The sequence below is a fragment of the Panthera uncia genome, chromosome D1 (genome assembly GCF_023721935.1).
Source record: "Panthera uncia isolate 11264 chromosome D1, Puncia_PCG_1.0, whole genome shotgun sequence".
Lineage (NCBI taxonomy): Eukaryota > Metazoa > Chordata > Mammalia > Carnivora > Felidae > Panthera > Panthera uncia.
Genome location: NC_064808.1, coordinates 3,472,597 through 3,487,028, shown reverse-complemented (window position 1 = coordinate 3,487,028; position 14,432 = coordinate 3,472,597). Strand labels below are relative to the sequence as shown.

Sequence of the window (14,432 nt, the reverse complement as noted above, 5' to 3'; positions counted from 1 at the left end):
GGGGCTCTGCAGGGGCGATGGGGGTTCTCTGCAGGGGTGATGGGGCTCTCTACAGGGGTGATGGGGGCTCTGCAGGGGTGATGGGGGCTCTCTGTGGGGTGACAGAGGCTGTCCCGTGGGGTATGGGGGCACTGTGCCTTTTCTGCCCCTCCAGCCACGCCACTGAACCACTCGCAGCCTCCTCTGCAGGAGCTGAGCTACCGCCCCTCCCGCCCCCCCCGGGGGGGGGGGCACTGCAGGGGGGAGGGGCGGAAGGCGGGAACTGAGCCCCGTGACGCTACGCGCGGCATAAATAGCGGCGGCTGCAGCCGGGGCGGCGGACACGTCGAGGGAGCCCAGCCGCCGCGCTTCTTCCCCGCGTTCCCGAGGCCGCGCGATGCGCTGAGCGCCCCGGGCTCTACCAGACCCAACCGACCGACCGACCGCACGCCCGCACCCGCCGCCGCCCCGGGACCCCGCCCCCGCTCAAGGTACGGCGCGCCCCGGGGGGTGGGGCAGCGGGAGGCGACCCCTGCCTGCTGTCCGCGCCCCTCCCGCACTGGGCCCTCCCGGGGCCCTTCGCCCCTCCCCAGCCCCCCAGCCCCCCAGCCCCGGCCGCCCGACGTGCGCCCCGGGGGCCCCGCTGCTCGCCCCACGCCCGCCCCGCGCCTTCCTTGCAGATGCCCGGCGGCTGCGCGCTCCTGCTCGCCTGGCTGCTCTTCGCCGCGGCCCTTTCGGCCACCCCGGGGCTCGGGTCACCGGTGAGTGCGGGACGCGTCCTCCCGCTCCGGGGCAGGGGGCGCGGGGAGCGGGGCGGCGGGCGTCCTGCAGCCCAGGGCCGGGGTCCCGCGGGAGCGCTCCCCGCTCCTCCTGGGGGGTTGGGGGTGGGGGGCGCCTCTGCCGGCGCACGACCGCTCCGGGCTAGAAACCGGTGAAAGCTGGAGGCTGCCAGCAAATCTCATTTCATTCCGTCCAGGAGCCGGCCACCCACACGTGCCCTCCACCTGGCGTGTCCTCAGTGTGGCTTAGAAGCAAGTTGGGTGCACCGTGGGTCCCGGGCCGGTGGCTCTAGAGTGAATTATTTAGTGAAGCCAGGAGTCCTGTTTTCAGGTCGAATGTAGCATATGTGGAGGCAAAGCAGGGATTTCCTGCAGCCCCGGGAAGCGTATGCGTTTTCCAGATTCCCACATCATGCGTGGAAAGCCTGGTGACCGGCCTTGAATGTGCGTCTCGCCTTAACGCACTATTGTGTGTGTGCCTGTAAATTCCGTGATGGTCTGAGGCACCCCCGACAGCTTACCACCGTGGGTTACCCTGCCGGAAGCTGCCCGGGGGCTCCCGTGAGCCCCTGCGGCCTGTACCGGCCCCAGCCTGGCCATCTGACCCCCTTTTCTCCCCCCCCCCCCCAAAGGTGAAGGAAAAGAGAGGCTGGACCCTGAACAGCGCCGGCTACCTCCTCGGGCCACGTAAGTGACGGTGCGCGACGCGCTCCGAGGGCTCTGCTCCTCCAACGCCCGGAGCCACTTGTGCTGACCCTGCCCCTGAGAGCCGCGAAGCCAGCCACACTGTGATGCTGACTCTCCGGTCTCAGTCAAGGGGAAGTGGGGGCTCCGTGAGGCTGTGAGCAGGAGGGGGGGCAGCTGATTCCAGTAGTCGCCGCGTCCACAGTGGCGCCCCTTCCCGCGCCCCGAAAGGCAGCCCCGGCCGGCCGCCAGCCTCCTGCTCCCCCTTTATTTCTGTCCCTCAGCAAATAGGCAGATGCCTGGGGACCTCTGACCCCATCTGCCCCTTCTCTTTGCCTTGCTCCGTCTTGAACCTTGACCCGTCCTGCGGCTTGCGGCCAGGCAGACCCTGGGCACCCTCCCCTTGCCTCCTCCACCGCCCCTTTTCCCTCAGGGCTGCCCCTGCCCCACCCCCAAACCTCACGGGGTGACCAGGGACCTGTGCATCGCCGCACACAGCCTTGCCAGCCTCCGCTCTGGACATGTGCCCAGGCACCGTTCCTTCTGGAAGCCTCTCCCTCCTCGCCCTCCTGCCCTGCACCCCGACGTTGCCCGGGCTTCCCCAGGTCACAGCCCTTGAAGGCGGACCTTCCCTCGGGGCTCTGTTCTGGGTCCTCTCCCGAGTCCCTGCGCCTCCCTCGACACCCCCATCCCCCCTCAGCGTCACAAAGCACAGGCCGTCTTCGGCACTCAAGCCCTCTCTCTGTCGTGTTTTTGGAAGCCCCGGATGGGAACTCCCAGATGGCCCCAGGACAGTTGAAACATGCTCGCCCCATGCCCTGCTCCAAACCTGTCCCCTCGCCTGCGGGCCCTCCCCAGCCCACTGCCATCACCAGGACCCCTCGTGGCGCCCTGCTCTCTGGGGACGGACGGTCGGTCATCCCGTGTGGCACAGGGCAGGACTCAGAGTGTTACAGCCTGACCAAAATGCCCCGTTGGGAGGCGAGTGGCGAGCAGGAAGAAAGCCGAGTGTCAGTCGGGGGCCCGGTGACCCACACGTGAAGGTCTCCCGGGGCGTGACTGGGGCCGGGGCTGGTGGGCAGGGGTTTGTACCCGGCTGCACGGAGAGGCATGAGATGCCCACAGCCCTCGCCCCGGGCCGTAAGTGGAAACGGGTCAGCTGGTCCGAGTCCCGATGTTCCCCCAAGGGGCCTGCCGGCCGCAGTCGGCCTCGGTAGCACTTTGCTTTGAAAGCTCAAATCTGGGCGGGTGGCCGATGGCAGGGCACTTGCACCAACTTGCGGTCGCCCACCAGGGTGCCAGGCCGCCCCGGGCCTTAGCTCTGCGCCACGAAGACTCCAGCTGAACCGTGAGGCCGGGGTGGGGGGCTTGCGTGTGTGGGGAACACACTAGAACCCGGGCGTGCGGCTTCACCCGCAGCCATCAGTTCCCAGAACTTGCCAGGCTGTGGGTGGACTACTACTGAGTGTCCTGTCCTTGACGTGCCACCGAGGGGACACGGTGTAGCTTCGGTGCCTTCACGATGCAGAGAACCCGGTGGGTCTGGAGGTGCTGGGCCTTCACACGCCCCTCGTGTGGCAGCTGCTTGTGGAGAGGCCAGTGCTCGCTCCGGGCTGTGGGACTCCTGGCAGGAACAGGGGGCAGCAGGCTAGGCCTCCAGCCGGCCCCAGCCCCGAAGAGGACAGCTCTGGGACCTGCGGGCTGCGTGTGTCCCCTCTGTCCGAGTGGCACCTGCAGATTTTAATTATCCTAAAGGAGGGGACGAGGGAAGACCTTTCACCCTCCCTCCAATCGCTTACGCACTTGCAGTTTCAAATTCGCAGGCAGGGCTGGTTTGGGGACAGCCTTAGATCTTAAAAAGAAACAGAAACCGTCCCTTGTTTATGAACTGCCTAACGTAGCAGGAAAGGAGGCGAACAACTCGGTTCCCACCAGAGCAACTAGGCGCTTAGCTCCTAACCCCACCCTGAGAATACAGACCTCCTGCCGCAGAGGGTTGTCTGATCGCCTGGGGGATGCTTCCGGAAACACAGGCACAGAGAGGACAGAGACGAGCCAGCCGGGGCCACAGGCAGCGTCTCTGGGTGCTCTGGTCTCGGGTCAAAGGCAAGGGCAGGTCCCCGTGCGGTCCTGTCGCTGCAAGGGGGTTGGCCTCGCCTGCGGGACGGACAGACGGGCTCAAAGGGCTCGTTTCCCCGAGCCCTTTGGGACCCTGAGCTCCGTCCCTCGGGAAGCACCTCGTCTCTGTGCTTCTGGCCCGGAGGAAAGGAAGGCCGTTCACCGGAGATCTTTGCTCGTGGTGCCTCAGAATGTTGAAACTGCGTCCGTCAGGAAGATGGGAGTCCTGAGGCAGGACCCTTTTACCATCAAGGTGGTGTCTCTGTCCGGCTGGGTCACCAGGAGCTGGACATCCAGACCGGCTCGTGGGTGCGCCCCGTTCCGCCAGCGCGGGCCGCGTCCCGGCCGCCGCTGCAGACGGCGGGGCCCTGACCCGGCTCCGGGCGCCACGCGAGGGTCGCCCTGCTTCTTCCCGCGTGTCGTGCCACGAACTCCGGACGGACTCCGGCTCTGGAGGAAGGGGTTCACTTCGTCTTGCTCGGCCTGTAGGTGGAGCCCCCCGCGGCCTGCCCCCGTCGCCCCTTCACCTCCGCTGCCTCGTCGCCCCGAATCAGGCGCCTGGCCCCCCGCTGGACGCTGGGTCAGGACCTCCTGCTCTCTCCCCGAGTTTCTCAAGGGGTCACTCTGCTTGCAGTCCCTCGTCTCACCCCGCCCAGCGCACACGAGCACACGCGTGTGCACGCACCCTCAGCCCCCCTGCTTCCCCCTCCCTCTCCCCCTCTGCCGCTGTCCCTGGCTGTCTCTGGCCGCCTGGCTCCGGTCCAGCTGCCACAGAGGTCTTTGAAAGATAAGTCTGTTTTCAGGGACATAGGACCCCAGCCCCTGCGGTGTCCCCGAGAGACAGCTCGGGCGCCGGCGCCCCTGGGACCCCCCGGACGCTCCCCTCGCTGCACCTGCGGGCTGTGCGCCCCCTCGCTCCCCTCCTGTCTGGGTGGGCTCCCCCCTCCGGCAGAGTGCCAGCACCTGGGGGAGATCGTGCCTCTGGCCCTGGCACGAGTCCCTAGCTCCACAATGATCTTCCTGCTTCTATGGTTTCCCTGCCGTGGCTTTATTTTTTCCGTGTGTGTTAGATTATACGCAGCCAGCGCGTCCTTCTCTGGGGCTGGGGCATGTGTGACTGTAGGGACGACGGTCAGGTGCTTTCCTCTCTGTTTTCGAACAGATGCCATTGACAACCACAGATCGTTTCAGGAGAAGCCCGGCCTCACTGGCAAACGGGAGCTCCCGCCCGAAGACGAAGCAAGGCCAGGTGAGCGAGCTGTGGGTCACATCTCCGTCCGCCACCCCCAGGGCACGCAGGCCCCTTGGCCTTGACCTGGCTCTCCCCCCGCCCCCCCACCGCCCTACCTCCCCGCGGTGCTGAGCAAGGCCCTGCGGGGCGGGAGGGGTCACGGCCAGTGTGTTGACTTCCAGATGCCCAGGTCTCCGCAGACGGAGAGGTGAGGTGCAGACCACCGTGGGGCAGGTTTTGCAGACGCGGATTCTTTCTGTTTCCTAGGAAGCTTTGCCAGGCCGCTGTCCGAGAATGCCGTTGTGCGCACGATAATTGAGTTTCTGACTTTCTTGCGTCTCAAAGGTATGTGAAATATTACTCATTAAAAAAAATTTTTTTTAATGTTTATTTTTGAGAGAGAGAGAGTGCGTGTGAGCAGAGGAGGGGCAGAGAGAGAGGGAAACACAGAATCCAAAGCAGGCTCCAGGCTCCCACCTGTCAGCACAGAGCCTGATGTGGGGCTTGAACTCTCGGACAATGAGATCATGACGTGACCTGAAGTCCGACGCTTAACCGACTGAGCCACCCAGGCGCCCCAAAATATTACCAATGTCAATGTTTTTTGGGTTTTTTGTTTTTTTCTTTCTTTTTTTGAGACAGAGAGAGAGCATGAGCAGGGGAGGGGCAGAGAGAGAGGGAGACACAGAATCCCAAGCAGGCTCCAGGCTCCGAGCTGTAAGCACAGAGCCTGACTCGGGGCCCGAACTCACGGACCGTGAGATCATGACGTGACCTGAAGTCCGACGCTTAACCGACTGAGTCACCCAGGCGCCACTAAATATTACCAATTTTAAAGGCCACCTCTTGGAACCCCACACACATGAAAAACCTGCCAGGAAGGGCTCCTGTAGAATTCCCTTGGGGAGTAAGTAGCCCCTCCCCCCCCATTCCCATCGCCAGTGTTGGTCAGAATTGCTGGTGGTCCCAGCGCTGTCCTCGGAGAGGGACCCTCGACAGGAAGCAGGGGAGAGGGAGGCCCCAGGTCCCACCCACTCGGCTGGGGCCACACTTGGTGTCACGGTAGCAACTCCTATACATTTTAGGGGCCACGGCCCCTTGTAGGCCATCATAAGCCATCCTGTCAGCCTGGTGAATTAGTTCGCCCGTATTTCCGATTCCAGTCTTTCTCTCCGCAGCCTTCCCGTAGGACAGGCTGCCCTTCCGTCTGATGACCTCCATCCCAGGTCTGGTGTCTTCCGGGGGTACCACATGCCACGAGGCCTCCCTGGGGGCCCGTTTCAGCCTCGCGCCTCTGCCTTGTGTGGTCGTGCGGGCGACAGTGAGCAGTGACTGCCTTCATCACACAGCCCCGGGGGTCACACTGCTCGCCGGAAGGCGCCAGGACAGAGGACAGAGGTGGCAGTGCCCTGGGAGCGGAGCACAGGGGACAGGGACCGGGGACAGCAGGGGACACGGTTGTCACGTTTTGCACTTTACAGTTTGTTGTGAGTTTGGCCAAGACTTGGCCGGGACCAATTCCTGGGTCGTGTTTTGGTCTGTGTGCTTTCTGGCTGCGCGGGTGGCCGGGGTTGAAGGGGTTCAGGTGGGTGTGGGAAGGAGGAGGTCAGAGGCCTGCGGCTCCTTCCTGAGAACCGCCCGTGGGCAGGGGGACCGTGGAGGACGCGGCAGTCCCAGAACCCAGAACCGAGTTCGCTCCGTCGGAGCCCCGCCGAGCGTGCGGAGAGCTCCTGCCGGAGAACATCCGGTGGTGACTTTTCCAGCAAGGGGCAGACGGACCCTTCCAGGGGCTTCCCGTTCTCTGCTCTGTTACGTTTCGAATTTTGTCACACGCAACTGCATTAGGAGACACTGCTTTTTATTACCCCAACGCGGATTACACGCCTTTAAATCATGGTTTGAAAAGTCTGACCGTTTCAGGTGCATAAGAGGTGTGAGAGTTAACGTCGGTAAAGGGTGCGGAGTGGGATGGGGTGTGCCCGATCTCGGGTGTGATCCTGGGAGACCCCCGGGGAGCGGCCGCAGCGGCTCGGGCGTGTGGGCTTGGAGCGCCCGCTCTCTCTGGGGCTCTACCCAAGCGCGCTCCTTCTCTGCAGAGGCCGGGGCCCTGGGGTTCCTGCCCGACCTCCCGCCCGCAGCCTCCGCAGAAGACTGGAAACAGCCCTGAGGAAGCCCTCGAGAATGTTCCTCCGCACGATGTCGCTTACGGCCAAACTCGGACACGACGGATGGTCTTGTGCCAACTTTCGTGGGGTGGCCAGTCCTGTCTTCTCTGCCCTGATGCTGTGCCGTGTTATTGCTGTTAAGATTTTTGTTTTCCCGTTTGATAATTATTTTGAGTGGCAAAATAAAAGATAGCATCCGCTTTCGATGGTCATTTCCGTGTGTCTGTTTTGTCACCCCTGCCACCGGGGGTGGGGGGGTCGGGGGGGCGTTTAAAAGATAAGGCCTGATTATAATCCCGTGCGTCAGACAAGAGTTTAAGCCCAAATTCTACCGTCCAGAGCGTCCGTGAGACTCCGTCTCTTGTCATGGCGAGGGAACGTGTCCAGGGAACACAGAGTTATCTCCGTTTTCAGCCGAGTACCACATAATTACGCAGGTGGGTCTGTTACCGACACAAACACAAAACAGAATCGAACCCCTGCCCGCAGGGAGCTGGTGCTTTGAGAGATGGAAACAGAAAGCCTAAGGCACCCCTGAACATGGTCGATGAGGGAATTCTCCGGTGCTGGCGAAGGTCCCGGGTGAGGAGGAGGACGAAGGAGACCCAGCAGGGCGACGGGTTTGACAACAGTGTTGAAATCACGCGGCCGGGGTACGGAGGTCGGGGTCCTAAAAGTCTTAACTGCCTGACCGGTCAGGAGACGTGTGGGGTTCAGTGCTGCGGGAGGGACAGCTTGTGGGGACAGCACTGCCAGAGAGGCAGGGCGGGGAGGGTCTCTGGGGCAGAAACAAAAAGGTCACACAGAAGGTGACCAAAAGGTCTCGGAAGATACGAGAAGAAACTGGATGGAGATCCCCAGCCTTTCTGTTCCATTAAAGGGCAACTCGGGGCTCTTTAGCGTTTGCCAGAGCAGCTGTGCGGGCACCACCGGGGGGACCCAGGCGGCCCGCGGAGTCTGGAAGCCCACCGCGTCCTCCCGGCTCCCCCGGGTGACTGCCACACGCAGCCACGCGTGAGAATTGCCACCTAAAGACGTGCCTGTAGGCCAGTCATCCAAGCCGCGCTGGCGGGCACAGAGCCCTTGCGTCCCTCCCGGACTCCGTGAGGCCGCCATCCCCCAGACCCCGAAGCTGGGCCCCACGGCCCCTGCCACTTCCAGGTGGTTCCACGACCCCGTCAGCCCTTCCCGCCCCTGCACGTGCCGGACTTGGACCCAGGTTGTCCTCTCCCAGCTCAGGGCGGGAACACGGCCACCAGGCCGTCTCCACGCCGGGCCCTGCCATATCCCCACCCCTCACTATCCTCCTCCTCCTCCCTCTCTCCCATTCATTTCCCTTTTGTTCTCTCCAGGAGAGCCGGGCGGGCTGTGATAAGGTCCTCTCCCTAAGGAATGTGGTAAAAAGAGATCGCAAGATAAGGGAAGGCAACGTGGCTCTGTGCGTAGGTGACGTCCCTCATGACCCTGTAACAAGAGAGCACCCAATCCGACCGTACGTCTCCACGGTACCCGTATATGGGAGACGAGAAAGTTGAAAATGCGTAAAAGGCTACACCACACGGCGGTGTTCGGGGTAGTTTCTCTGAGGTACAAACCCCTCTGAGCCTGTGCCGGCAGGAATAAAGTTGCTTCCTGGGAAGGAAAGCCTCGGTGTCACGACTCTCCGTGCGAGAATCCTGCTACGCTTCCGGGGGGCTCGTGTCCGGGATCTGGAGACCGTGCGTTTCCAACCGCTTTGCCGCCGGGGTACAAAGCTCGGAGCACCGGGACAGGCTGCCATGCCTGGGGCCAGCGGACCAGACCACTGGATCCGCAGACTAGCCCTCGCGGGGCGCCGGGGTCAGGACCCCGTGTGTGCGCGATGGAACCCGTGAGGCCCAGGAACCGGCTCCGGGAGCACAGCCTGTCAGACTGGTAAGCACCCGGTTCGTCCGTTCTGGTAGGCCTGCCCCGAGAGGCAGGAGGGGAGCCTGATCACCTCCCAGAGTTGCCTGAGCAGTTCATAAGGAATAAGGAACAAAGCTGCGACTCTGAGCCGTTGGGCGGTGGGTCGGAGTCGCCGTGTGACTGTGCGTGGGGACTTCTCTCTCATTCATTTCCTGGGCCGATGACTATGATAATCAGAGCCAACTGTCCCTGGTTGGTCTACCTCAAACTTTGTCTCGTAGTTTTCATGGGTGAAAAGTGATAGTTAACTTTGTCCCGTGGTTTTGATGGGTGATGGTTAAGATAGCTTTCAAAGTCTTTGGTAACCTGAAACGGTACACTTCTGCCCGCGTGATAAATTGGGATTGAATTCATTGGACACCTAATGAGATAAGAGGCTAAGGCACTAATTTCCAGAGGTAGGTTTGTGCTTCTGATTTATTGCGAAAAAGGACTATTTGGGTCTTACAAACGTGCTTCGTGCTTTATGAAGATTTTACTATGGAAAATCTGCTTTGTGCTTAGTTGAGACATTTAGCGTCTAAAAAAAAAAAAAAAAATTCTGATGTAACAGTTCACAGTTGGTTACTGCTGACCTTTCACTGGAGACTAAGGTTCCTAAGAGTTAAAATCCTGCTAAATGTAATTAAGACATAAAACTAAGGAAAGTAAGTCTGTATGTAAAAAAGTAGCAGATAGGTAAGAAAGATATAAAAAATGAAAATACATTTATTTTTGAGAGCGAGTGTGAGCAGGGGAGGGGCAGAGAGAGAGGGAGACACGGAATCCGAAGCAGGCCCCAGGCTCCGAGCTGTCAGCACAGCGCCTGATGAAAGGCCCCAACTCATAACCTTCGAGATCATGACCTGAGCTGAAGTCGGACACTTCACCGACTGAGCCCTCCAGGCGTCCCTAAAAATGTAATTTTTGTTGAAGGTAAAAGAAAGTAATTTTGTCCTGAGATGGTTGTTTGGAGTAAAAGGGCTTAGGTCGACATCTGAAAGCAAAGCAAAGTTGTAGAAGGTTTGTGAAGGGAAACCTTTAGAAAGAAATTTTATATGTGGCCAGGACGGACGAAGGTTAAAATGAATGGATTTTAAAAGTACACTGCTATAAGATTAAAATTCTGCTTTACTCTCCATTAAAAAGGCAATGTTTTCTTGGATTGTTGGTATGCTTTTGATTTAAAAAAAAAAAAAAAAAAAAGGTGAACAAAGGATGTTGCCCTCTTTCGTCTGCCCAAAAAGATGGGGGGAAAATACACGATTTTAACTGAAGGGCAGGACGGCAGGACAGCATGCCCTTTTGAGTTGTTTTACTCAAGCCTTGGTTGAAATTGCCCCTCCTTTGATCTAAAGGTTGGGGAGACGGTGACGTCCTCGCTGCCAGCCTCCAAATGCTCCGTACCTGTGTTCTTTCTAGCACAGGAGTGGATGCCTGGGCCCGATGAGGGATAGATAACGACATATATGAAGGGCTTTTACTGGGATACGCAGGAGCCATCTTGCTACACTTAGCCCAGTGTCTGCCAATTTGGAACCGCCTAGATACTCTAAAATGGATATCCACGTGGCTGGAACGTGTTTATGTGGGCGCTGCTGAAAAAAGGCAAGGGAATAGACCTCGACTTCGGCCCTTTTAGCCCCTTGACGACCCATTTTATCCTTACAAAAAAACGTGGTTTCCACCAGCCTTTCAAAACATACTTGTAAAGAGGCCAAAATAAAATGACGGTGTCCTTCTACAACCAGGGAAGGCTTACTGGGTCACGGTCAATACCCCCAAAGTCCCACAGGCGGAAAACGGCGGAATAGGAGAAACCAGGGAGACAAGGTCAGCTCTCGGAGGTAGGGTCAAGCCGGGGTAAGAGCGACTTGCTCCCAGCACCTCCCGAGACTGACAAAGTTTTTGGCTGCCGGTCGAACAGCCAGCCAAAACTCAGGGCCAGGAGCTGTGGCTTCTCCTGGCCCGCTGCGGCAAATTAAGATAAGGGACGCCTCTTCTCTTTTTCCCTTATAGATGGGCATATTCCCCAGCCAAGGCCAACACTCCTTTGGGATGCGTTCTGAAAAATCGGGTTGATCTTGATCTATAAACTCCGAAGAAAAAGCAACTCATTAATTGTCACGGGGCTGGAGGTCCTGCAGGGAGCTTGCCGTTTCCTACTGGGACTCGGCAGTTCGACCCCAAGACCCTAACTGGGAAATGGTATCGCCCCGCTTCTAGGCTGGTGCTTTAGGGAAATTAAGGAGGTCTAAGGGTAAGCCCTTAAATTATGCTGAATTAGCCACTGTTTCACACACACAGAAGGAGAGCCGGATGGCCTTCCTGGAGAGGTTGACGGAGGCTCTCGTTAAATATATCTCCCCTGACACCCCTGAGGCTGAGATGATTTTGAAGGACACATTTGTCACTCAATCGGCCCCAGATATTCAGAGGAAGCTGCAAACATTGGCAGTTGGCCTGCAAGGGACCCAGGAGGAGCTCTTACGAGCTGCCAATCGGGCACGTTACAACCGAGATTAAAAACAAACAAACATACAAAACCAGTAAGCGGGCGTAAGAAAAGTCTGAGGCCTTAGTCGCGGCCTTACGCGCTATGTCAGACCAGACTTCCCGAGGTCCTGGCCCCAAACGCCACCCACTTATGTGGCCAGTCTCACTGGAAACGAGACTGCCCTCAGAAGGGACAACAGCGGTCAAAGCCCCACCAGCCATGCCCCTTGTGTGGAGACAGTCACTGGAGGTCCGAATGCCCTCGGGGACCTCTATCTGCGAGGGCTCAGATAACCAGTGTCCCTGGCAGGGGACCGATGGGGGCCCGGGGCTCTTCGGGGTGGCTCGACTGCCTGTCGGAAGCCCGGAGCCTCGGGTAACTCTGGAAAACTCCGGTAACTGAAAGTCCGGTTCATTTCCTTCTTGGTCCCGGGGCCACCTTCTCTGTCCTCCTTTCCACTCCGGGCCAACCCTCCAAATGCAGCATGACCATGAGGGGCGTCTCCGGGAAACTCATGACTACATTTTTCTCTCGGCCCCTGGGATGCATATGGGGAAAACTAATTTTTTCCTCACTCTTTCTCGATAAGGCCAGAGAGCCCTACTCCCTTGCTAGAAAGGGACGTTATAACTAAATTGGAGACGATGGAGCCACTAACTCCAGGACAGATAAACGATGATGAGAGTTGGGGGGAATTACCGGAAATTGTAGGCTGGAGACATCAGGGCTCAGAGAAGAGCTTGCCCGCCGTATCAACTATTAAAGGAGACTCCATCCCACCCACCCTCCCAAGGAAATCAGCCTCGTGGACACTGTCTCCTGCCCTCGGGATGGTTACCGACAGAGCAGGGCAACGACCATCACCGGGCTCACAGATCCGGAAGAGCATTCAAGTCCTGCATCAGGCCTTTCATTTAGGGAGAGAGAAAACTTTGGGCCAAGTGGCCCAAAGGATGTTTCCTGGGGAAAACTTGTCAAGGACCGTTCAGCACGTAATACCAGCCTGTGAAGTAGGTCTTAGAAACAACCTCTCAACCACAGGCCGGCAGTCAAAGGACTGGAGGCTATCGGGAAAGGTCGGCAATTGGATTTCACCCCTATGCCCAGGTCAAAGGGGTCTCAACATTTGTTGGTATGGGTTGACACTCTTACTGACTGGGTGGGGGCCCTCCCCTGCAAGGCAGAAAAGGCGCAAGAAATAACACAAGGTCTGCTGTAGAAAATAACACCCGGGTTTGGCTTACCTAAAAATTTACCAGTTAATAATGGTAAACGGCTGCCGTTACGACTCTTTTTTCCAGTAGGACTCCGGGCTTACTGCGCCTCCGTTACCCGGGTTATGAGAGGGTCCCTGACATACACTGTTTCAATATAACTGGTGATTGTCACAGAGTCTTAGGACTGATGGATGACATTCGGGCATACTCGGACAAAGTCAGGGTCTCTCCTGGATTGTTTGGCGCGTTTGGGAGCCGGGGACGTTATCCTGAGATGCCATCTTGTCGATCAGTGTAATCTTTGTGTTTTTCTCTTCGTGTCTGCCCATGTTTGTGCCGCCTCATGCCTGCCCGCCTTCCTGTAGAACCTTCCTGTAGAACCACACCGTGGGCCACTCGACCAACTCTAACTGCTGTACCCCCACACCGTCCCTTATCAGCTTGAAGAAGCCAGACGGTCATCGTCCCTGTTCCCTAATGGCAGTTAAACGGGCCCTGATCCGGGGGAGGGATGCATAGGGAAGGGGGTTAACATTAGGCAGGGGGAGATAAGGGACCTTCAGGGAGGCAGACCGCGGCTGCAGGTGGGAGGCTGAAGAAGCAGACGGGGTTCTCCCCTTGTAAAACCCTTTGCGGCTGCCTCCCCCCATTATCAAGGGCATAAGGGGGGATCTAGGTGAGACAGGCGATCTAACCCTAAGGCAACAGATGCGGGCCTCGGCTCTGCCCTAACCACCAACACCATTGGGTCAGGGAGCGATTACCTGTGAGTCCGACCACAGACGCTCACCCCTTTAAACCAGGAGACGCTGTATGGGTGACGGGGTGGAATGTCCAACCCCTGAACCCCTCTGGAGGGGCCCGTTCACCGTCATTTTGTCCACCCCTCCTGCAGTAAAGGTTGACGAGGTGGATCCCTGGATTCACCGCAGCAGAGTGAGGCCGGCATCTCGAAACGGGGAGTCCCTTCCTGATCCATCGACGCCGCGAAAGCTGACCACACGGAAGAAGCAGTCCCCAGCCCCAGAGGCTCTGGGCGACCTGCTTCAGTCATTCTGGAAGCTGACTGATCCACGCACGGCAAAAGCTCGAGGAATCACGGTCCAATGAAACAAAAGACTGTCCTTTTCTTTTTTTTTTTAATCTTTTTTTAACTTCTTTTAATTTTATTTTTGAGACAGAGAGAGACAGAGCATGAACGGGGGAGGGTCAGAGAGAGGGAGACACAGAATCCGAAGCAGGCTCCGGGCTCCGAGCCGTCGGCACAGAGCCCGACGCGGGGCTCGAACCCACGGACCGTGAGATCGTGACCTGAGCCGAAGCCGGACGCTCAACCGACAGAGCCACCCAGGCGCCCCAAGAGAGAGGTTTCTGTTAGCACTCACCTTCCCTTTGTGGATAGGATGCTTCGTTGGTACCAACACAGGGGATCAATGGCCATGGGAGGCTAGAGAATTCGATCCCTGCGAACCTTACAGCGGAACAGAATACCCCAGTCCTACGACCGGGGTTTGGTTCCTCAAAACCCCAATCGAATTGGAAAAAAAAATGCCTTGCCCGGTGGGGAAGGAAGTTCACATCTCTGTTGGAAACTTTGGGGCGCCTGGGTGGCGCAGTCGGTTAAGCGTCCGACTTCAGCCAGGTCACGATCTCGCGGTCCGTGAGTTCGAGCCCCGCGTCGGGCTCTGGGCTGATGGCTCGGAGCCTGGAGCCTGTTTCCGATTCTGTGTCTCCCTCTCTCTCTGCCCCTCCCCCGTTCATGCTCTGTCTCTCTCTCTGTCCCAAAAATAAAAAAAAAAAAAAAAAAAAAAAAAAAAAAACGTTGGAAAAAAAAAA

At 58.6% G+C, this 14,432-nt stretch overlaps 1 protein-coding gene across 1 annotated transcript; it reads left to right on the top strand.

The window, feature by feature from the left end:
* The first annotated feature begins 295 nt into the window (after window positions 1-295).
* On the top strand, window positions 296-7,193 carry GAL (galanin and GMAP prepropeptide). Its single transcript, XM_049641807.1, has 6 exons — window positions 296-470; window positions 660-740; window positions 1,391-1,445; window positions 4,723-4,809; window positions 5,059-5,136; window positions 6,888-7,193. Exons 2-6 carry the CDS (start codon window positions 660-662, stop codon window positions 6,956-6,958), a joined length of 372 nt encoding a protein of 123 aa, XP_049497764.1. The 5' UTR covers window positions 296-470; the 3' UTR covers window positions 6,959-7,193.
* Window positions 7,194-14,432: the final 7,239 nt, after the last annotated feature.

Coding starts and splice junctions, on each gene's coding strand:
- GAL (XM_049641807.1), top strand. CDS start 660: ATGCCCGGCGGCTGCGCGCTCCTGCTCGCCTGGCTGCTCTTCGCCGCG. Junction 1,446..4,722: donor CGGCTACCTCCTCGGGCCAC/GTAAGTGACGGT, acceptor GTTTTCGAACAG/ATGCCATTGACAACCACAGA. Junction 4,810..5,058: donor CGAAGACGAAGCAAGGCCAG/GTGAGCGAGCTG, acceptor TCTGTTTCCTAG/GAAGCTTTGCCAGGCCGCTG.